General features: G+C 31.5%; 2 protein-coding genes across 2 annotated transcripts; one reads left to right on the forward strand and one right to left on the reverse strand.

The window, feature by feature from the left end:
- The first annotated feature begins 5,354 nt into the window (after positions 1–5,354).
- On the forward strand, positions 5,355–9,200 carry LOC8288322 (cytochrome P450 724B1). The gene is made up of 9 exons (XM_015722607.3): positions 5,355–5,741; positions 5,870–6,194; positions 6,283–6,435; positions 6,648–6,893; positions 7,078–7,164; positions 7,408–7,486; positions 7,742–7,848; positions 8,236–8,357; positions 8,769–9,200. Exons 1-9 carry the CDS (start codon positions 5,521–5,523, stop codon positions 8,878–8,880), a joined length of 1,452 nt encoding a protein of 483 aa, XP_015578093.1. The 5' UTR covers positions 5,355–5,520; the 3' UTR covers positions 8,881–9,200.
- A 666-nt stretch (positions 9,201–9,866) lies between these two features.
- LOC8288323 (subtilisin-like protease SBT5.3) lies at positions 9,867–15,851 on the reverse strand. The gene is made up of 11 exons (XM_002524541.4): positions 15,661–15,851; positions 15,446–15,555; positions 15,245–15,342; positions 14,986–15,150; positions 14,100–14,208; positions 11,818–12,352; positions 11,611–11,708; positions 11,161–11,406; positions 10,969–11,083; positions 10,670–10,883; positions 9,867–10,591 (listed from the first exon to the last, which is right to left on the reverse strand). The coding sequence occupies exons 1-11, from the start codon at positions 15,742–15,744 to the stop codon at positions 10,050–10,052; spliced, it is 2,316 nt and encodes a 771-aa protein (XP_002524587.1). The 5' UTR covers positions 15,745–15,851; the 3' UTR covers positions 9,867–10,049.
- Between the last annotated feature and the right edge of the window lie 288 nt (positions 15,852–16,139).

Below are 16,139 nucleotides of genomic sequence, written 5' to 3' on the forward strand. Positions count from 1 at the left end.
AAGGAAGAAAAAAAAAAAATGTAAAGGAACTTAATTTAATTTTCTTTTATCCAAATTTAATGCTTGTTCCCATCTATACACCAAAATTAATAGATAGTTAGTTTTAAATGAATAAGTACGTGTCAATCATCTAATACTAATTTAACTATTACGGTGTATATAATAAGTCTAGATAAGAATTGTCCATTGAATTTATTTATTTTAAGAGATAATTATATTTTTAGTGTATGAATTTATATAAAAATAACAATAATATATGAACTTTTATTTATTACAATTAAGAAGTATAATCTAAAATTATGAATTCCATTCCAGATTCATCATTGGAATGAAATATTTCGGTACCGGAGTATTTCGACATCCTGTTTCGGATTATATATATAATTTAATTTTAAATCATTAAAATAAAACACTATAAATTATTATCCATAATCTAATTAAATGGCCTATTGAAAAGCAACAAGTACACATATATCCAACTTTTTGTTATTATAAAATTATAATAATGAAATTTTTTTTTTATAAATAACCGACTAAATTATAAATATTATGTTATGTGATAAAGATATAAAAATTAAATTATATAAATTTTAAGTTGTTGTTATTAAATAATATAGATTAAATCATAAAAGAATTATGAATTACTGAAAAGAAAATATGGTTGAACTGTAAAGCGCAAGATAAAATGATAATTATTTAAGGTTTTAAATTTTAATTTATTTTTATTAATAGAGAAAAAGAGATTTTATTGTATTCAGGTTAAGTATTATTAAACTATATAATTCAATTTAATGATTTACTTTTTTTTTATAAAATTATTTTATTTCGGCTGGAATGATAATTCAATCCAATTTTGATCATTCTGGTTGGGGATGGCCGAAATTTTGATTGATACGGAACAAAAGATATTTTATTTAATTTTTTAATAAAATAAATCAACTAGACTATTTCGAACGAAACAATATGGAATCAATAATCTCGGTATGACCTATTAAAATTACGTGAGACTGAGTTAAAATAAAGGAATTAGCCATTTCCTTTCTCAATAACTCGTACTTTCTCTTGGGCAATTCCAAGTAAAAAGGAAGAGAAATATAACCTACGTGCTAAAGCAAAGACCTCTTCAGTGCTACTAATATTATCCATTTTCAAGAATTACCTTTCCCTTCCTCATATCCATAATCATCTGCAACAGCAAACTCTGTCAGCAAAATCAATGATCCCTTAAAATCCAACTGCTCAAATTTCATATGAATTCCTCTCCATTTTGTTGCCCATAAAAGGGGCCTTCCGATTTCTTCTTCTGCTCACGGAGAGCCCTCCAATTTCTTTGGCACAACTACCATTGTCACTGATATTAATGAGAAATGGTGTTTAAAAGCGTTCAAAGGAGGCTACAGCCCTCTCTTCGAGACTTAAAGAAGTTGACCTTCTGAGTATTATGCTCATCATCTTTGCGTTTGGGGTTTAATAACTAAACCACTTTGCTTTTGGAGAAACTTCTCATTATTATCCTAATCCTTAATCCCTAATTTCTGTTAACAACCCATATTTTCTTTATGTAAAACTGAAAAATTGAAAGAATAAGTCTTGAAGCCTTAGCAAAAAAGACATGCTACTGATTTTCCAATTTTTTTGAGAACTCGCTATTATATGTGATCAATTTTTCGCTTCGTTCATTACAATAATTCCACGGCATTAATTAAAATAAGTGATGTGTTAGATACACGGGTTTATTATATTTTAATAGACAGCAACATTTAATTGGAAGAAAGAATTTGAGATATACGATTTTTATTCTAGAACAAATTTACACATTAAAAATATAATTATCCTTAATTGTACAGCAGGTTTTAGATTAATGTATACAAAATAAACATTTAGTGTTTAAATTAACTTCTAGAAAAAGTCAAGAGTTCTTTTTACCTTTTGCCAAACGGAAATTTTAGATAACTATTTACTTATGCTTATTATCTTAAAAGAAATTCTTAAATAAACTCGGTCTACCACTTGATTTATTTATTACTATTAACCATCCATAATTAAAAAGTAACTAATTCACATACAACACTTAATAATAATATTATATATTACAATGCTATTGATTTTATTTACGATTATTATATAATAAAGTAATTTTATCTAAAAATTTATATAATAAGTATTCATCTCCATATAAATTTTTAGATCTATTATTATGGATAATAAGTATCACATTAAAAATAATATTATTCAATTGAGCAAACAAGTTTATTTACTGGTTAGCTAACATATATCATATTTTTAATTCTCGTGTCTTGTACTATAAAACTCATCTTATGCTATATTTTTTGAAAGAACCATTTCATTGATTAAACTGTCAACATGGAAAAATAAGGAAAATAAAATAAATAGAAACAAATTTTAAAACACTCCATTGGGCCTTTAGTTTTGCATACATTGGATATAAAATTCATGATTATAATTAATAATTATTACCTATTAGTGTATTAATCCAGTTCAGCCCAATTATTAAGCTGCATCCTTTTATAATGACAAATAAAAGCTAATGGAGTGGATTCATGCTTGGAGCAATCATTACAACAAGAATGAAGCATAAATAGTTTAATTTTGCATCAATTCATTATCAATTAGTATTCGAACTTAAATCAGATAAATATTATATATATAATTTTTGGACAATAATTTTGCAGAAAATAATAACAAAAGAATGTTTATGGTTATCGAATAAAAAATATATGTTTAGAGATTAGCCAAATTCATATATAAACTCAAGAATGAAATAATAAAAATGAACCAAAAAAATATCTAAAGTAAAGGTCCAACAATCAGCATTCATCATTGCCGCCAGCGAAGTCACAAATGAATCCTCAAACTGACCAATTTTATTTGCTATGCTAACGAATTTAGGGTGAATTCATATGGCTATGATTTAACCAAAAAAATTAGTCTTATTCAATATATAAATTATCAATGAAATGGCTCTTACTACTCTAAATAAATTTATTCATGATTTTGGGATTTTTTTTAATTTATCCGTATTTATTGTAAGTTGTTTTTAATACGTAAATTATCATTAAATATATTATATTTATTTAATTTATTATACAAATTAAATTAAAATATTATACAATAAAAATATATTATCTATAAATATAGATATCTTGATTATTTAAGTTCTAACTGTATAGTGTAAATAGTTTAATGTATAAAGATTTTATATATCAGTACTTCCAAGAGCTTTAATTTCTTTTTATTTTTAACTGATTGTTCTTATATCAGGCTATCGGCTATAGTTGAGGATTCAGAAATCGTACCTCTTATTGAATTTATAAATTCATATTATTTGATTTGAATCTGGATTGAATTATTTATAAATCGATTAAATTAGTTTGATTAAGTTTTCTTTTTATAAACCAGACCAAATCAAACTATAAACATTCTTGAATAATATTGAAATTTTTTTAAATAAATTTAGTCTAATATGTCATTGATAAATAAAATTATTTATACATTAATATGAGACATTATAAATAACATTTATTATTATATAATAATTTTATTTAAAATAACGTCTTAAACTGAATTTATATAAAAAAATTTGTTTAAAAGATGTAAATCCAAGCATATGCCAAAAGGATACCACAGCAACATAAGATTGGCCATTTACAAACTTATTTCCCAACTGCCAAAATGACAGGCATTATTGCTGTTAATAGATGGCATCTCCATCAAATTTACATATAGTAATGCCCTTTTCCATGAAAATTAGAATGGAGAAGTTAATTTGTATATAGAATTACCTCCATGATTTCACTCTTCAAATGATCAAGTCATCGTAGGACTTGAAACAAGCTAGCAAAATTATAGTGAAATGCCGAGACTAAAAGCTTAGGGCAACACAATGTTGTAGCTGGCTGGGTCTACTTCAAGCGTTAATCTTTGCCAGGTACGTACTTGCCTCGACATATATGGTCTTTACAATCAAACTTACTTCTAATAATTCTCAATTGATAGAAGATAAAATACTCTTCACAAGAGGTTGATGAAAGAAATTAATGTAATTGAGTTGAACTTTTGGTCTTTTCTATTTTCTGTTGACAATAAATAAGGTTAGAGAGAATGCTGAATTCTATGTCCAACGATTAAATTAATTAAAAGCTCAAAAAGAAATGAAAGATTGATTGGTTACTCAAGGGTGAGTATGTATCCAATGATTTACTTATGAAGTCTCTTTTATATATATTGAACGTTTCTAGTTCTAACAGTATTTGAATCTCATCACATAGTTATTATACAATATGTTCTAACCGAGCCGAATTCTAATAAAAATGTGCTAAATTGAACTGTATCCTAATAGAACTCCACCACTCTATCCCAGAGGCAGTTGCCTTGCATCAGTTCATAAGCAAGTTATTGTAATAAACTACAGCAACACTTGATTATAATTTTTCGACAAACCTATTCAAAGTGATTAAACTATAGCAAGAATCTTGAGATACTGTCAAGGCTGCTTCAGGATAAGGACTTCTTTTCCTAGCTGCTAGCTAGCTAGACTCTGATACCGGTTCATGTTTCTGGAACCAAAGAGCCATTACTGGATTCTGTACTTTTGTTGGCACCAGGAACACTAATCTCATATTGAAAAAGGAATTATAAATTCCACATAGGGTCAATGATTCATATTGTAAACAAATGGTTAATGGATTATATATTTGGTTCAATTTATATTTTAAACCAAAAATAACTAGTCCATTTATTTTATGCCAATTTGATTAACCAAAATGGTGATCATTCTTATTCTTTTGGTGCAACGAGTTTTATAGATAACATATATTATATACATACTTGGTGATTAATCTTCATTAATTTGCAGAAATCCTAATACCGTGAAGAAATAAAGAGATTAGTTAGACCTAATTGGCGCAATCTGTTATATTTTGAGAATAAATTAGCTATTCTTTGGTTAACTACTTTGAACCAGCCAAAGCTAATTCGCAGTTTATAGCCATACAAAAAATGCATCATTAAGATATGATTTATTACACCAATACTGAGTGCAGTATATATTTCCAATATTATTATGTTTATTTATTTATTTATTTTAAATTTCCTCATCTGCTGCGTCTCTCTTCTCTTCTGCATCCCTGATAGTAGTAGCAGCAGCAGTAAAAGGTGTAGGCCTAGAGTAGCACGGTGGACTTCAATTTCCTCATTTCCTATGCTCTGATAAAAGAAATTTTTACCCTCTGTAATAATGTTGGAAAAAAGCCTGTTTCCTTTTTCTGTCTGTGGAAAAGAAATAAACGTGTAAGGTCTCTCTCTCTCTCTCTCTCTCTCTCTCTCTCTGGCCCTCTCTCTATATATAGAAAAATATGAAGTCCAAATTTTATTCCTATCAAAGTCTCAGTTTCTTTGCTTCTTTTTCTTTAAATTCTTGAGGGGGTTAAGAAGGAAATACAAAGACATACACGTATAACACAACCTTGATCAGTGATCACCCTTCTTTTTTCTTTGTTCATGGCTGCTACTGGATGTTCTTGGCTTGGTGTTTTAGTTGGTATTTTTTGTGGTCTTTTGGGTATTATCTTCAATCATTTCTTGCCCATGTTCTTGAAACGTGGTAGTGATCATGTTCCTAAAGGTTCTTTTGGGTGGCCAATATTAGGTGAAACACTTGGTTTTTTAAAGCCTCATGCTTCTAATTCTCTTGGAAAATTTCTCCAAGATCATTGTTCTAGGTAATTAGAATATTAACTAAAGGTTAATTATCATGTTTCTGTTTGATCTTCTTCTCTTTCTTCTTTTTTTTTCTGAAGTTGGGAATTTAATTTTAATGTTTCTTGGTGAATATGGAAATTTCATTCAGGTATGGGAAAGTGTTCAAATCCCATTTATTTTTCTCTCCAACAGTTGTGTCATGTGATCAAGAACTTAACTACTTCATTCTTCAGAATGAAGGGAAGTTATTTCAGTGCAGTTATCCAAAGCCTATTCATGGAATTCTTGGCAATGTTTCGATGCTTGTTGCAGTGGGTGATACTCATAAAAGACTCAGAAATGTTGCCCTTTCACTCGTCAACATTACCAAATCAAAACCAGAGTTTCTTAATGACATTGAAAGAACTACTATTCAAATACTTAACTCCTGGAAAGATAAAAAACAAGTCATGTTCTGTGAAGAGGCAAGAAAGGTATGTATAAATATATATTCATTAATTACTAACCACCCTTCTTCTCATCTTTTCTTGAAAATAAATGTTTTCCTTTTGTTTGCAACAGTTCACTTTCAATGTAATAGTAAAGCAAGTGCTAGGCTTAACACCAGAAGAGCCAGAGACTACCAAAATTCTTAAAGATTTTCTCACATTTATGAAAGGGCTCATATCTCTGCCTCTCTATATTCCTGGAACTCCATATGCTAGAGCTGTTCAGGTGCTCTTTTCTTTCTTTCTTTCTTTTTTTCTTTTGAAAGAATTAGGTATTTAATTAATTGACTGAAAAATAAATAAGAGTGGGTTTCAATAATTATAGAGGGAAGCTTCTTTCTTTTCTTTTCTTTTCTTTTTTTTCTTTTTACCCCTATCTCTTTAGTTTGGAAAAAGAAAATTGCATGTGATCAACTTTTTCCTTGACCCTCTTTACAGGCTAGAAGCAGGATATCCTCTACTGTCAAAGCAATTATAGAGGAAAGAAGAAGAAATGTTGATTGTAGATCAAAAAGGAGAAGTGATTTCCTTGAGATACTTCTAAGTGTTGATACCTTATCTGAAGATGAAAAAGTTAGTTTTGTGTTGGATTCTCTGTTGGGTGGATATGAAACCACCTCTCTCTTAATGGCTATGGTAGTTCATTTTCTAGCTAACTCACCCACAGCATTAGATCAGCTAAAGGTAATTAATTAAATTACTTAACCCCTTTAATTAATTATTTCCTTCCTGCATGCCCACACATATCACATGCACACACACTCATCATCAACTTTCTATTATACACAGATAATTAAATAATTAACTATGTGATCATAAAGTTAATTAACATCTTTTGCCATCTTTCTCATTAATAATACTCATGCAGCTGGAGCATCAAAACATAAGAAGCATGAAGGAGAAAGATGAGTATTTGAACTGGGAAGATTATAAAAACATGGAATTTACTCAAAATGTAAGAGATTTTTCACTTTTCTTCTTCTTCTTATTATCATTGTTCTATTTTATTTTCAATTTTCTTGAGGATTCTTTAGTTCTCTTTTAGTATTTCCCTTTTTCTTGTATGCCCTTTTTAGTTTAGGCCATGCTAATCTGCAATGATTATATAGAGAATGATTTTCCTGACTTTTTCTCTGTATATTAATTAATTAATTAATTAATTGTTTGTTTGTTTAATTATCTTTTTTCGGTTGTATAGGTCATCAGTGAAGCACTTAGATATGGGAACATTGTAAAATTTGTGCACCGAAAGGCTTTGCAAGATGTCAAATTTGGAGGTCATTATTCTCTTAAACATATATTAATTAATTAAATACATGCTTTACACTTGATCTATCATGCATGCACTTTTTTTTAATATTTTTTTTGTAATTGTAGTATAAAATAAATATATACCTTTAATTACCATCTGTATCAGGCTTTTTCAATAATAATAATAATAATAATAATAAGAATAATAATGATATCAGTTTTCTTTCTTAATTATTTCTTTTTCTTCTAATGTAGTCTTCTGCAATCCTTTTCTTTTCCAGGTTACTTAATTCCATCAGGTTGGAAGGTCCTACCAGTTTTTACAGCAGTGCATCTAGACTCATCTCTGCATGCAAGTGCTCTACAGTTTCATCCATGGAGATGGGAGGTAATAATTAGGAATCAATAATTACATTATTACATCAACCTCACTCAAGAGTATCTAATAAGGGTTGTCCTACAAATGGACCATCCTATTGTTGTGTGCTTCTTCTTTTTTTCTTTCTTTCTTTTTTAACAATTTGAATGTCAAGTACTCTTCTATGGTATGTTGGATTGGAGTGGACCTCTTTGATTAGGACAAGCTAACTGCTTTTAAGTCCAGTTTGGAATTGCGTTTCACAAACAGGGTTTTTTAATTTGAAAGTTAGATAAATTGATACTCTTTTTTTATTAAGCAAAAGATTTTAAATCTTCTTTTACGCCCAATAACAATTTCCAATACATAAATTTTAATTTTACACTTAGTTGTATTCTTTTTATGTGCATAATTCAGACACAAGATCAAACATGCAAGAAATTTACACCTTTTGGTGGAGGTTCTAGATGCTGCCCAGGATCTGAACTTGCCAAGGTTGAGGTCGCATTCTTTCTGTACCACCTTGTACAGAATTTCAGGTGATTTCTGATTTATTTATTTTATCATTTAGTCTTACTTCCGACAATGACAGCATTTCTCTAATGATTGGTATTACATCTACTACATTAATCTACATATTTAAAAAGGTTCTCTTTAACCTTATACTTATTGGACCAACAAGGGTTCATTATCTATGCTCCTGTCTCTCTAGCCACTCGTATAAATGTATATGATGACTTCTATTATGCTAATACTTAAATATTCAAGTATTTAAAAAAAAAAAAGATACTGTAAAACATACATGAGTTTGCAACCAACTAATTGAAGTATGTTAATTTTAAAAGATAACCATAAATGTTAACAGTTTAATGATAATGACATTCTTGTAAATTTTCTTTGAGAATAACTTTTGCATGAATGATGGATTTTAGATTTTCATACAATTGTAGATGGAGAACAGAAGATGTAGAGCAAGACCAACCCATAGCATATCCATATGTAGAATTTCAAAGAGGGCTGATGCTACATTTGGAAGAATGTTCTATTTTGAGCCCAGAGTGATCCCCATTAGGCTTTTTGTTTTGAGGAATGGAGAAGTTGCATGATTTGGGTGAAGACTCAGGAGAAGGATCTTCAGCTTGGTATATTACATTGGGCTCGTAGCTCTCTTTCTATTTTCCTTTTCCTCTTTCCCTCATTACCAGTCTTTCTTTTTTTGTTAAAAGAAGATTGGGTTATTCCTTAATCATCTGTAAGGAACCTTCCTTTCCTGCCACTAAATTTTCAATGGATTGTAATATGTTAAATCCTGAAACCTCTGGTACATAAGAATCTTAATCCGATATCTCTATTGATATATATAAATATTTTTTTTGTCTAAATCTGAGCTATGTACATGTACATAAATATGCAGTTAATACGATTCAGGGATCCATTCTGGAAGGGAATGGAAAGGGGAATCTTGCTTATATCTTCCAATTTCTATATAGTTCTTTTATTTTATTCTTTTCAATACAAGGCCAACATCCCACTATTTATTCTCAATTAGTGTGCAAGCTAGTCTGAAGATATCTTACTGTTTGGAAAAAAAGAAAAGAAAAGAAAAGAAAAAACTGATCCAAAAAATATTCTTTATCGTTTGAAAATTAAAATTGAGGACAATTTTATGTGCAGCAAATGAATTTTCGTGTTTCTTATATTTTTCCGGTAGGAAATGAATCGGCTGATGTTCTTGCTAGACGTGGTGTCTCTATTTCAGTTCATTCTTGGTGGGATAATTGTCCTGGTTTTTGTATTAGCTACTTTTGTTTTGCCTTTGTGCCAGTGTTCTGTTCAAAACTCTATTTGTTTTACTTTAGGCTTCTGCTAGATGATGAGGACGCTGCAGATGAATCAATCTAGCTGTTGGAACATTCCAGTGCGTCTGCTAATTTCTGGTTCCTAACTTTTTATTTAAGAAAGAAAAAAACAGAAACATGGTGCCAGAATAACTATAAATTCATCTCTGATTGATACTGCAATTTTTAATCAGTAAGAGTGCGCCCGAATTCAGGACATAATCGCTAACTTTTGCTCTTTTTTTTTTTTTTTTTTCTTTCATTCATTTATTGATATTCTTATCAAAGTGACACCAACAATTCCACAGAATAACTATAGAACACGAGGTTGCATTGTAGCCTCTAAGCAGGACGGAGATGGTTACTAATCACTATTTTAATTTAAAGCTACTTTCAGTACCATTTCACCACAATAGGACTCCTGACACGGTGGATGCTATCAGACCATGTCAACTCCCCAAATACATACTCCTTTCTTGCCTTGAACTTTTTCCCTTTCAGGGTTACCTTAAATGTCTTCTCTTCACCAATTTCTCTGAAATTCAAGATCTCAGGCTCCACCGAAACAGAAATCCCAGTTGGTTTTCTGATACTGACTTTGTAAGTACTACTTGGACTACCAACATTTTTAACTCTTCTAGTGACAGTGATTGAGCCTTTGAATTTAGGAACTGTGATTGAAGGGTAGTTGAAGTTGGCAAGATTAACAAGCTTGTTGGGGCATTTGTATGGAGCCTGCGAGAAGGATAAAATCTGTGTCTCATTGTATCCTAACGCGCACAGAAAGTTCAGATAATCATTAGCAGTCAAGTCATAAACTAGTCCTGGTTCCATAGCTTGGTTTGGCCTAATATGCCCTGCTCCATAACTGAATGGATTTGCCTTGGAGTAGGTCGCATTCAGAATTGGCTCCCTGTTATTGTCCCTTGTCATTGCTGCCAGGTTCGAGGAAGATGTAAGTACAGCAAATTATAGAGTCAATCCTTTGCAGTGAAAAAGTCTAGTAAACTCACCAGTGGTCATAATTGCGGATTTAATGGCTGCAGGACTCCAAGTCGGATGCAGAATTTTGAGAAGGCCAACAATGCCAGATACATGAGGACATGACATCGAAGTTCCTGATACTGAGTTGAACAGAACTCGTCGAGTATCGAAATCTTCATTTGTTGGTCCTGCTGCTTGTGTGTACGCAGCTATTATGCTCACTCCTGGTGCTGTGATATCAGGCTGAAAATAGAGAGGATTTTTATCATCTAAAGTTCAACCACAAAATATATATATATCTGAAGCAAGAAGATTGAGCAGGTAATACCTTGAGAATTTCTGGTGTTATGGTGTTGGGTCCTCTTGATGAAAAAGCTGCCATGAACGGAGCTGGCTTTGTGCCTATATGTGTTTCTGGACGTGTAACATGTGCAATAGGATACCTGTTTTTAGAAATGAAAATATTATACAAAACTTATCTCCACAAAGGAGCATTGCAGTAACTGAGATTTGATCTTACTTGGTGGAGTTAATGTAATTTAAGATAGCAACACCATTGGTGTAATTGAGATGCGAAGCAGGAAGAATGTGAACATCAGCAAGAATTTCATTCCCAGAATCCTTGTCATTGACTAGAACCATCCCTACAGCACCAGCCCTAGCAGCTTGCTGACCCTTGTCCACTCTTGCATTTACCCCTCTAAGGCAGACCAAGATCTTTCCCTTCGCTTTTTTGCGATCAAGGCTCCCAGCTTTGCAGAGCTTACTGCATTGGCACAAGTCAGTTGAAATCTATTTCACATTAAGCTTAGACAGACCTTAAGCAAATCATAATAAATTAGACTTATCAGCTATAACTTAACATTACTGGACTCATCTCCAGGATTATCACACTGAGTTTGGAACCTAACCGGAGCCTAATTAAGCTTATATGACTAAATTAAGAATTAATAGTTTTCTCAATCCTTACGCGTCTTCCACTGATGCGTTAGCTGCTCTAGCATCTGCAGCACTCATGAGTGGGTAGAACTTATTCTTTGGCAAGGCCTTTTTTGATAAGCTCTCTCCCTTGGAAAAAGAAAAAGTACGAACAGTTAGTTTCCAGGCTCAAACAGACACCTTGCAGAAAACGCATGAAATAACCTATCATTCCTGATATTAGAGAATGGAAACTAACCTTGTAGCTGATGTTGTTCCCAAGGACAACATAACTGGGGAACTCCCTGTCTATGGTGCTGGCTCCAACAGTGATCTGCCACGGAGCAAGATTGGATGCTGTACCATCAGCAGGACCAGAATTTCCAGCAGAGCAAATCACCACAATTCCATGCTTTACAGCATGGAAAGAACCAATAGCAACACTATCATTGAAAAGCTGTGCAGCCTCCCCTCCTAATGATACAGACAGCACATCAACGCCATCGCTAATAGCAGTATCAAATGCTGCTAGGATATCTGCATCAAAGCACTCGTTTCCACCAACTGGGGGATAGCAGACCTTGTAAGCTGCTACCCTTGCTTTCGGTGAACCTCCTTTTGCTTTTCCTTTGCCCAAGCCAAAAACACTTGCTCCTGCTACAAAGTTACCGCCTGCTGTTGATAAGGTATGAGTTCCATGTCCTTCTCTATCTCGGGGAGAGTCGAAGGTGGAATTGAGATGACCAACTACCGATGCGTACCCTTTGTTGAAGTACCTTGCTCCGATAAGCTTCCTTCAAAAAAATTATATAACATATTTTTTCACAAGAACATTAGTGCAATATAACAAATCTGTGTCGAGGACACAAGAATCAGTCCAAAACATACTTCTTCAAGATGGTTCGGAAATCATAGTCTAATGTATATGAGAAGAAAAGAAAAAAGAAATTTAACTATGATAACAATAATTTAATGAGGGTGGCTATTCAAAGAAACATATATTAATTGACTGGTACGATGGATTTATGTTAGAAATGATACTTAGTTTAGCAACTTGGATCATATCAATGCATGGAGGCTGACAGGAAATTAAATAAGAGAAAAGAGTTCTCCTGTTAAACTAATATCTTGACTCTTGCATGCTTGAGAGGGTCCATTCAATGCTGGAGAAAATGAGGCTATAATCTAGAGCAGCGATATATGATTAAAATGGCAATTGTTAATATTTTTTTTGTCTGGTTAAGGAATTATTTATTGTCCTGGATTTTGAGTATAATTAATGCATCAGAAAAAGTGGTAATTGGGAAGCAACAATGTCAGTAGTTTAATCTAAGGTATAATAAAATGGATGGGCACATGGTCTCTCTCTCTCTCTCTCTCTCTCTCTCTCTCTCTCTCTCTCTCTCTCTCTCTCATGCTTTCATACAACAAATTAAAAGTCTCAAATAAGAATTTCTGAATTAGGTTGTGACATCCAAGGATAATTATTAGCTTAATCTTTACATTGAAAAATTAATCATAAAATTAATTTGGTATATATATATATATATATTTAGAGTATGTAATTTGGTATATATATATATTTATATTTAATTTAGAGTATATGTAAAACAAAATACTATTTTGATATTTTCAATATAATTATATATTCAAAACTCGAATTTAAAAATTTAATTAAACTGAAAAAAACTTATTATTTTCTGTGTGCTCGTAAGAGTTAATGTTATCGAAGTGTTCCAAACTTAGAAAGTGAGGGAACATTCAACTCATACTATTAATTAAATGCCCTTTCCAATCACTGTTTAATTCTTTGGTTTTTTCCCTTTCCTTCCAAAATTTGAAAGGAATGTTACATATGAAATAGAACTGGACTGTCGAGACATTTGCCTAAAATGTTAATTTGTTCTAACAAACTCTTTTTCTTAAAAAAGTGGGCCTTATAATTTGAATCAAAAGACTGATCTGACATGTCTATTTCTATGAGAAAAATTCAAAATGAATAAATTTACTTTTAATAATCCCTACAGACTGTCATTGAAAGTCGAAAATATCACAGATTCCACAAAGTGGACCTTATGGAAGATCCCCACCCGGTTTGGACCAATAAATTAAGTTGGTTACAAAAGTATACCTTTCCTATCGGTATTCTTCGAATAAGACTTTTCTATCACACAGTTTATACATAAAATTATTTATTTATTAATATATATCGTGATTTATTACATTTAATATTTATATTGGTTTAATTACATATTTTATTAAATGAATAACATTGTAAATAATTAATTAAATATTCATGTGATAGATTGAACGATATTATACTCTTACAAAAGAACAATAATTATTTGATTGGTCATCATAGCAACTATTTATATAACGAATTTTTAGTACTCACATGAAAAATAAACCTTAAAAATGATGATATATATATTTATGTTATCGTTCAGTTTAAGAAAAGTAGATAAAGTAGCACTCCTTTTGTTGAGGGTAGTGAGTGAATATAGTGATAAAGAAAAAGTAAAGTAGCAGACGAGAAGAGACCTGTTGCAGTGCAAATAAGGGTCCGAGCCATTTTGACATATTCCTCTCCACTTTGATGGAATCGGTCCATACCCTCCATCGCTAAAGCTTTTCGATTCTGGCCAGACGCCTATTATCATTTTATCAGGAAAAAGGTCAAACCTCCTAACATTCAGAGAAAATAAAAAGATACCCAAGTGTTCAAAATGCATATTATTTACAGCTTGCAATTTTGATTCTTCTTGCATCACTTCTGCTTTTATTTCAATCTTCTTTTCCCTTTACCAATGGTCCTCACATCCTAGTGACCCTTTTCTTCTTTTTTTCTTTTTTGAGTTTGGAGGGATTTGAATCCTGGCATCTACTCCTAAAAGTCTATGCAATTAATTTGGTTTGGAGAAATTCTTAATTAGATTCGGTTTATTATGTTATATGTAGACCAAATCAATTACATAATAATATGTTGAATTATTTATCACTGTTATATTTATATTGATTGAATTATTTATTAGAATTAACTACTCATGTCTAAAAACCAAATAATATAAATATAATGCATAATAAATAATATTATATGTCACTATATAATTAATTTAATTTATAAAAAATAAAACTGAATCCAACTAATAATTATTTCATTTAGACTATGGCGCTCAACATTCTATTGATTGTTGGCAGCTGGTCAATGCTCATCGTGATTTATGGCATCTCTTTTAACATTAGTTATCATTGAAAAGTGTTAAAAGTTTAAATATTATATTTTTGTTGAATGTTTAAGGCAATATTCAAATGATAAGAATGTAGATCCAATCTACATAAACCCGGTTGAGTGGCTCTTAAGAATAAAGTTGACTTTACAATTAACTTCCATAAATCAAATCAAAATTACGAGAAAGAGACTGCCTACCAGTGTCAAGGTTTCCGATAATGATGTCTTGACCATATCTTGCTTTCTTCCACAGTGAGTTGGAAGGGACAACACCATCTTGCTCGAGTCCCAGGAAGCTCCACGAATGAGTTGTATGAAGCTTTTTCCCTCTGTTCAAGAAGACTGAGACTACTTTTGGGTGCTCTACATTGAGCATGGAATTAATCCAACAGTTAACAACACCGCAACATAAATTTGGAAAAGGAAACAGAGTAAAAACAGAGGAACTAGTTCTCACTGGCTATTTCAGCTGCCACTTCATCTTCTATATTTGCAGCAAAACCATTGATGTGCCTGGTGTATGAGTAAAATATGGAATCTTCCGCTATGTCTCGACTGTTTCAAGAATGCATTAGCATTGAAACCAAATCGGATACAGCTACCTAACTGCAGAATCTTAAAAGAAAACACGGACTAGTTCAGGAAACTCTATTAATACCTTCCCAAGAATGACCCAAGAAAACTGTAGTGAGACTCAGTGACAAGCTTTTGATCAGCTGAAGACAACTGCGCACCATGGGAATGGGCTCCAAAGTACACAACATATGACTAACAAAGAAACAAAGACAAAGATTTTCATGAACTTATACATATGCCTGCCTCCAGTATAGTACATAATAACTAGTTTGTTTGTAGAAAGATTAAAATGCTTACCTTTTTGGAGGCAAAGGTGGGTCTTTGCAGTAGAGTTAGAAAAAGAAATGAAAAGAAGCAAAGATTAAGTTTTAATAGCCTCATTTGCTTGCTACCCTTTTTAGCAAATAAAATGACCCAACTCTGCTCTTCCCCTCTTCCTATAGGGAGGGGGCCTTCCCTCCCTCGTCCCTTTATACATTTATAGATAATATAGCCTTTTGAACTGAAGCTCTCTCCTCGTATTGCTAAACTCCAATTTCTTTTTTATGCATGTTTTATTTATTTAAACTGCTAAAATTTTGATCTTACCTTTTGTATAACATTTTCTATTGCACCGCATAGGGTAATTCTATCGATTTTATTTTTTTGTTTTTTATTTTAGGAAGGTGTGTGGAAATGTAAAATATAAAAAAAAGAAAATTCATCTACTTTTTAGAAGAGTAGACGATGATGATTTTTTAGCGTTAAAAATAAGATAATATATCTGGCGAATGATA

The sequence above is a fragment of the Ricinus communis genome, chromosome 7 (assembly GCF_019578655.1).
Source record: "Ricinus communis isolate WT05 ecotype wild-type chromosome 7, ASM1957865v1, whole genome shotgun sequence".
In the NCBI taxonomy this organism is placed as follows: Eukaryota; Viridiplantae; Streptophyta; class Magnoliopsida; order Malpighiales; family Euphorbiaceae; genus Ricinus; species Ricinus communis.

Bases quoted from the DNA above. Each gene is read 5' to 3' on its own strand.
- LOC8288322 (XM_015722607.3), top strand. From the start codon at position 5,521: ATGGCTGCTACTGGATGTTCTTGGCTTGGTGTTTTAGTTGGTATTTTT. The intron at 5,742-5,869 runs GTAATTAGAATA...AATTTCATTCAG, and splicing joins CTCCAAGATCATTGTTCTAG to GTATGGGAAAGTGTTCAAAT. The intron at 7,487-7,741 runs GTCATTATTCTC...TTTCTTTTCCAG, and splicing joins GCAAGATGTCAAATTTGGAG to GTTACTTAATTCCATCAGGT.
- LOC8288323 (XM_002524541.4), bottom strand. From the start codon at position 15,744: ATGAGGCTATTAAAACTTAATCTTTGCTTCTTTTCATTTCTTTTTCTA. The intron at 11,709-11,817 runs GTTAGTTTCCAT...TCTTTTTCCAAG, and splicing joins GGAACAACATCAGCTACAAG to GGAGAGAGCTTATCAAAAAA. The intron at 10,884-10,968 runs GTATTACCTGCT...CTCTATTTTCAG, and splicing joins TAACACCAGAAATTCTCAAG to CCTGATATCACAGCACCAGG.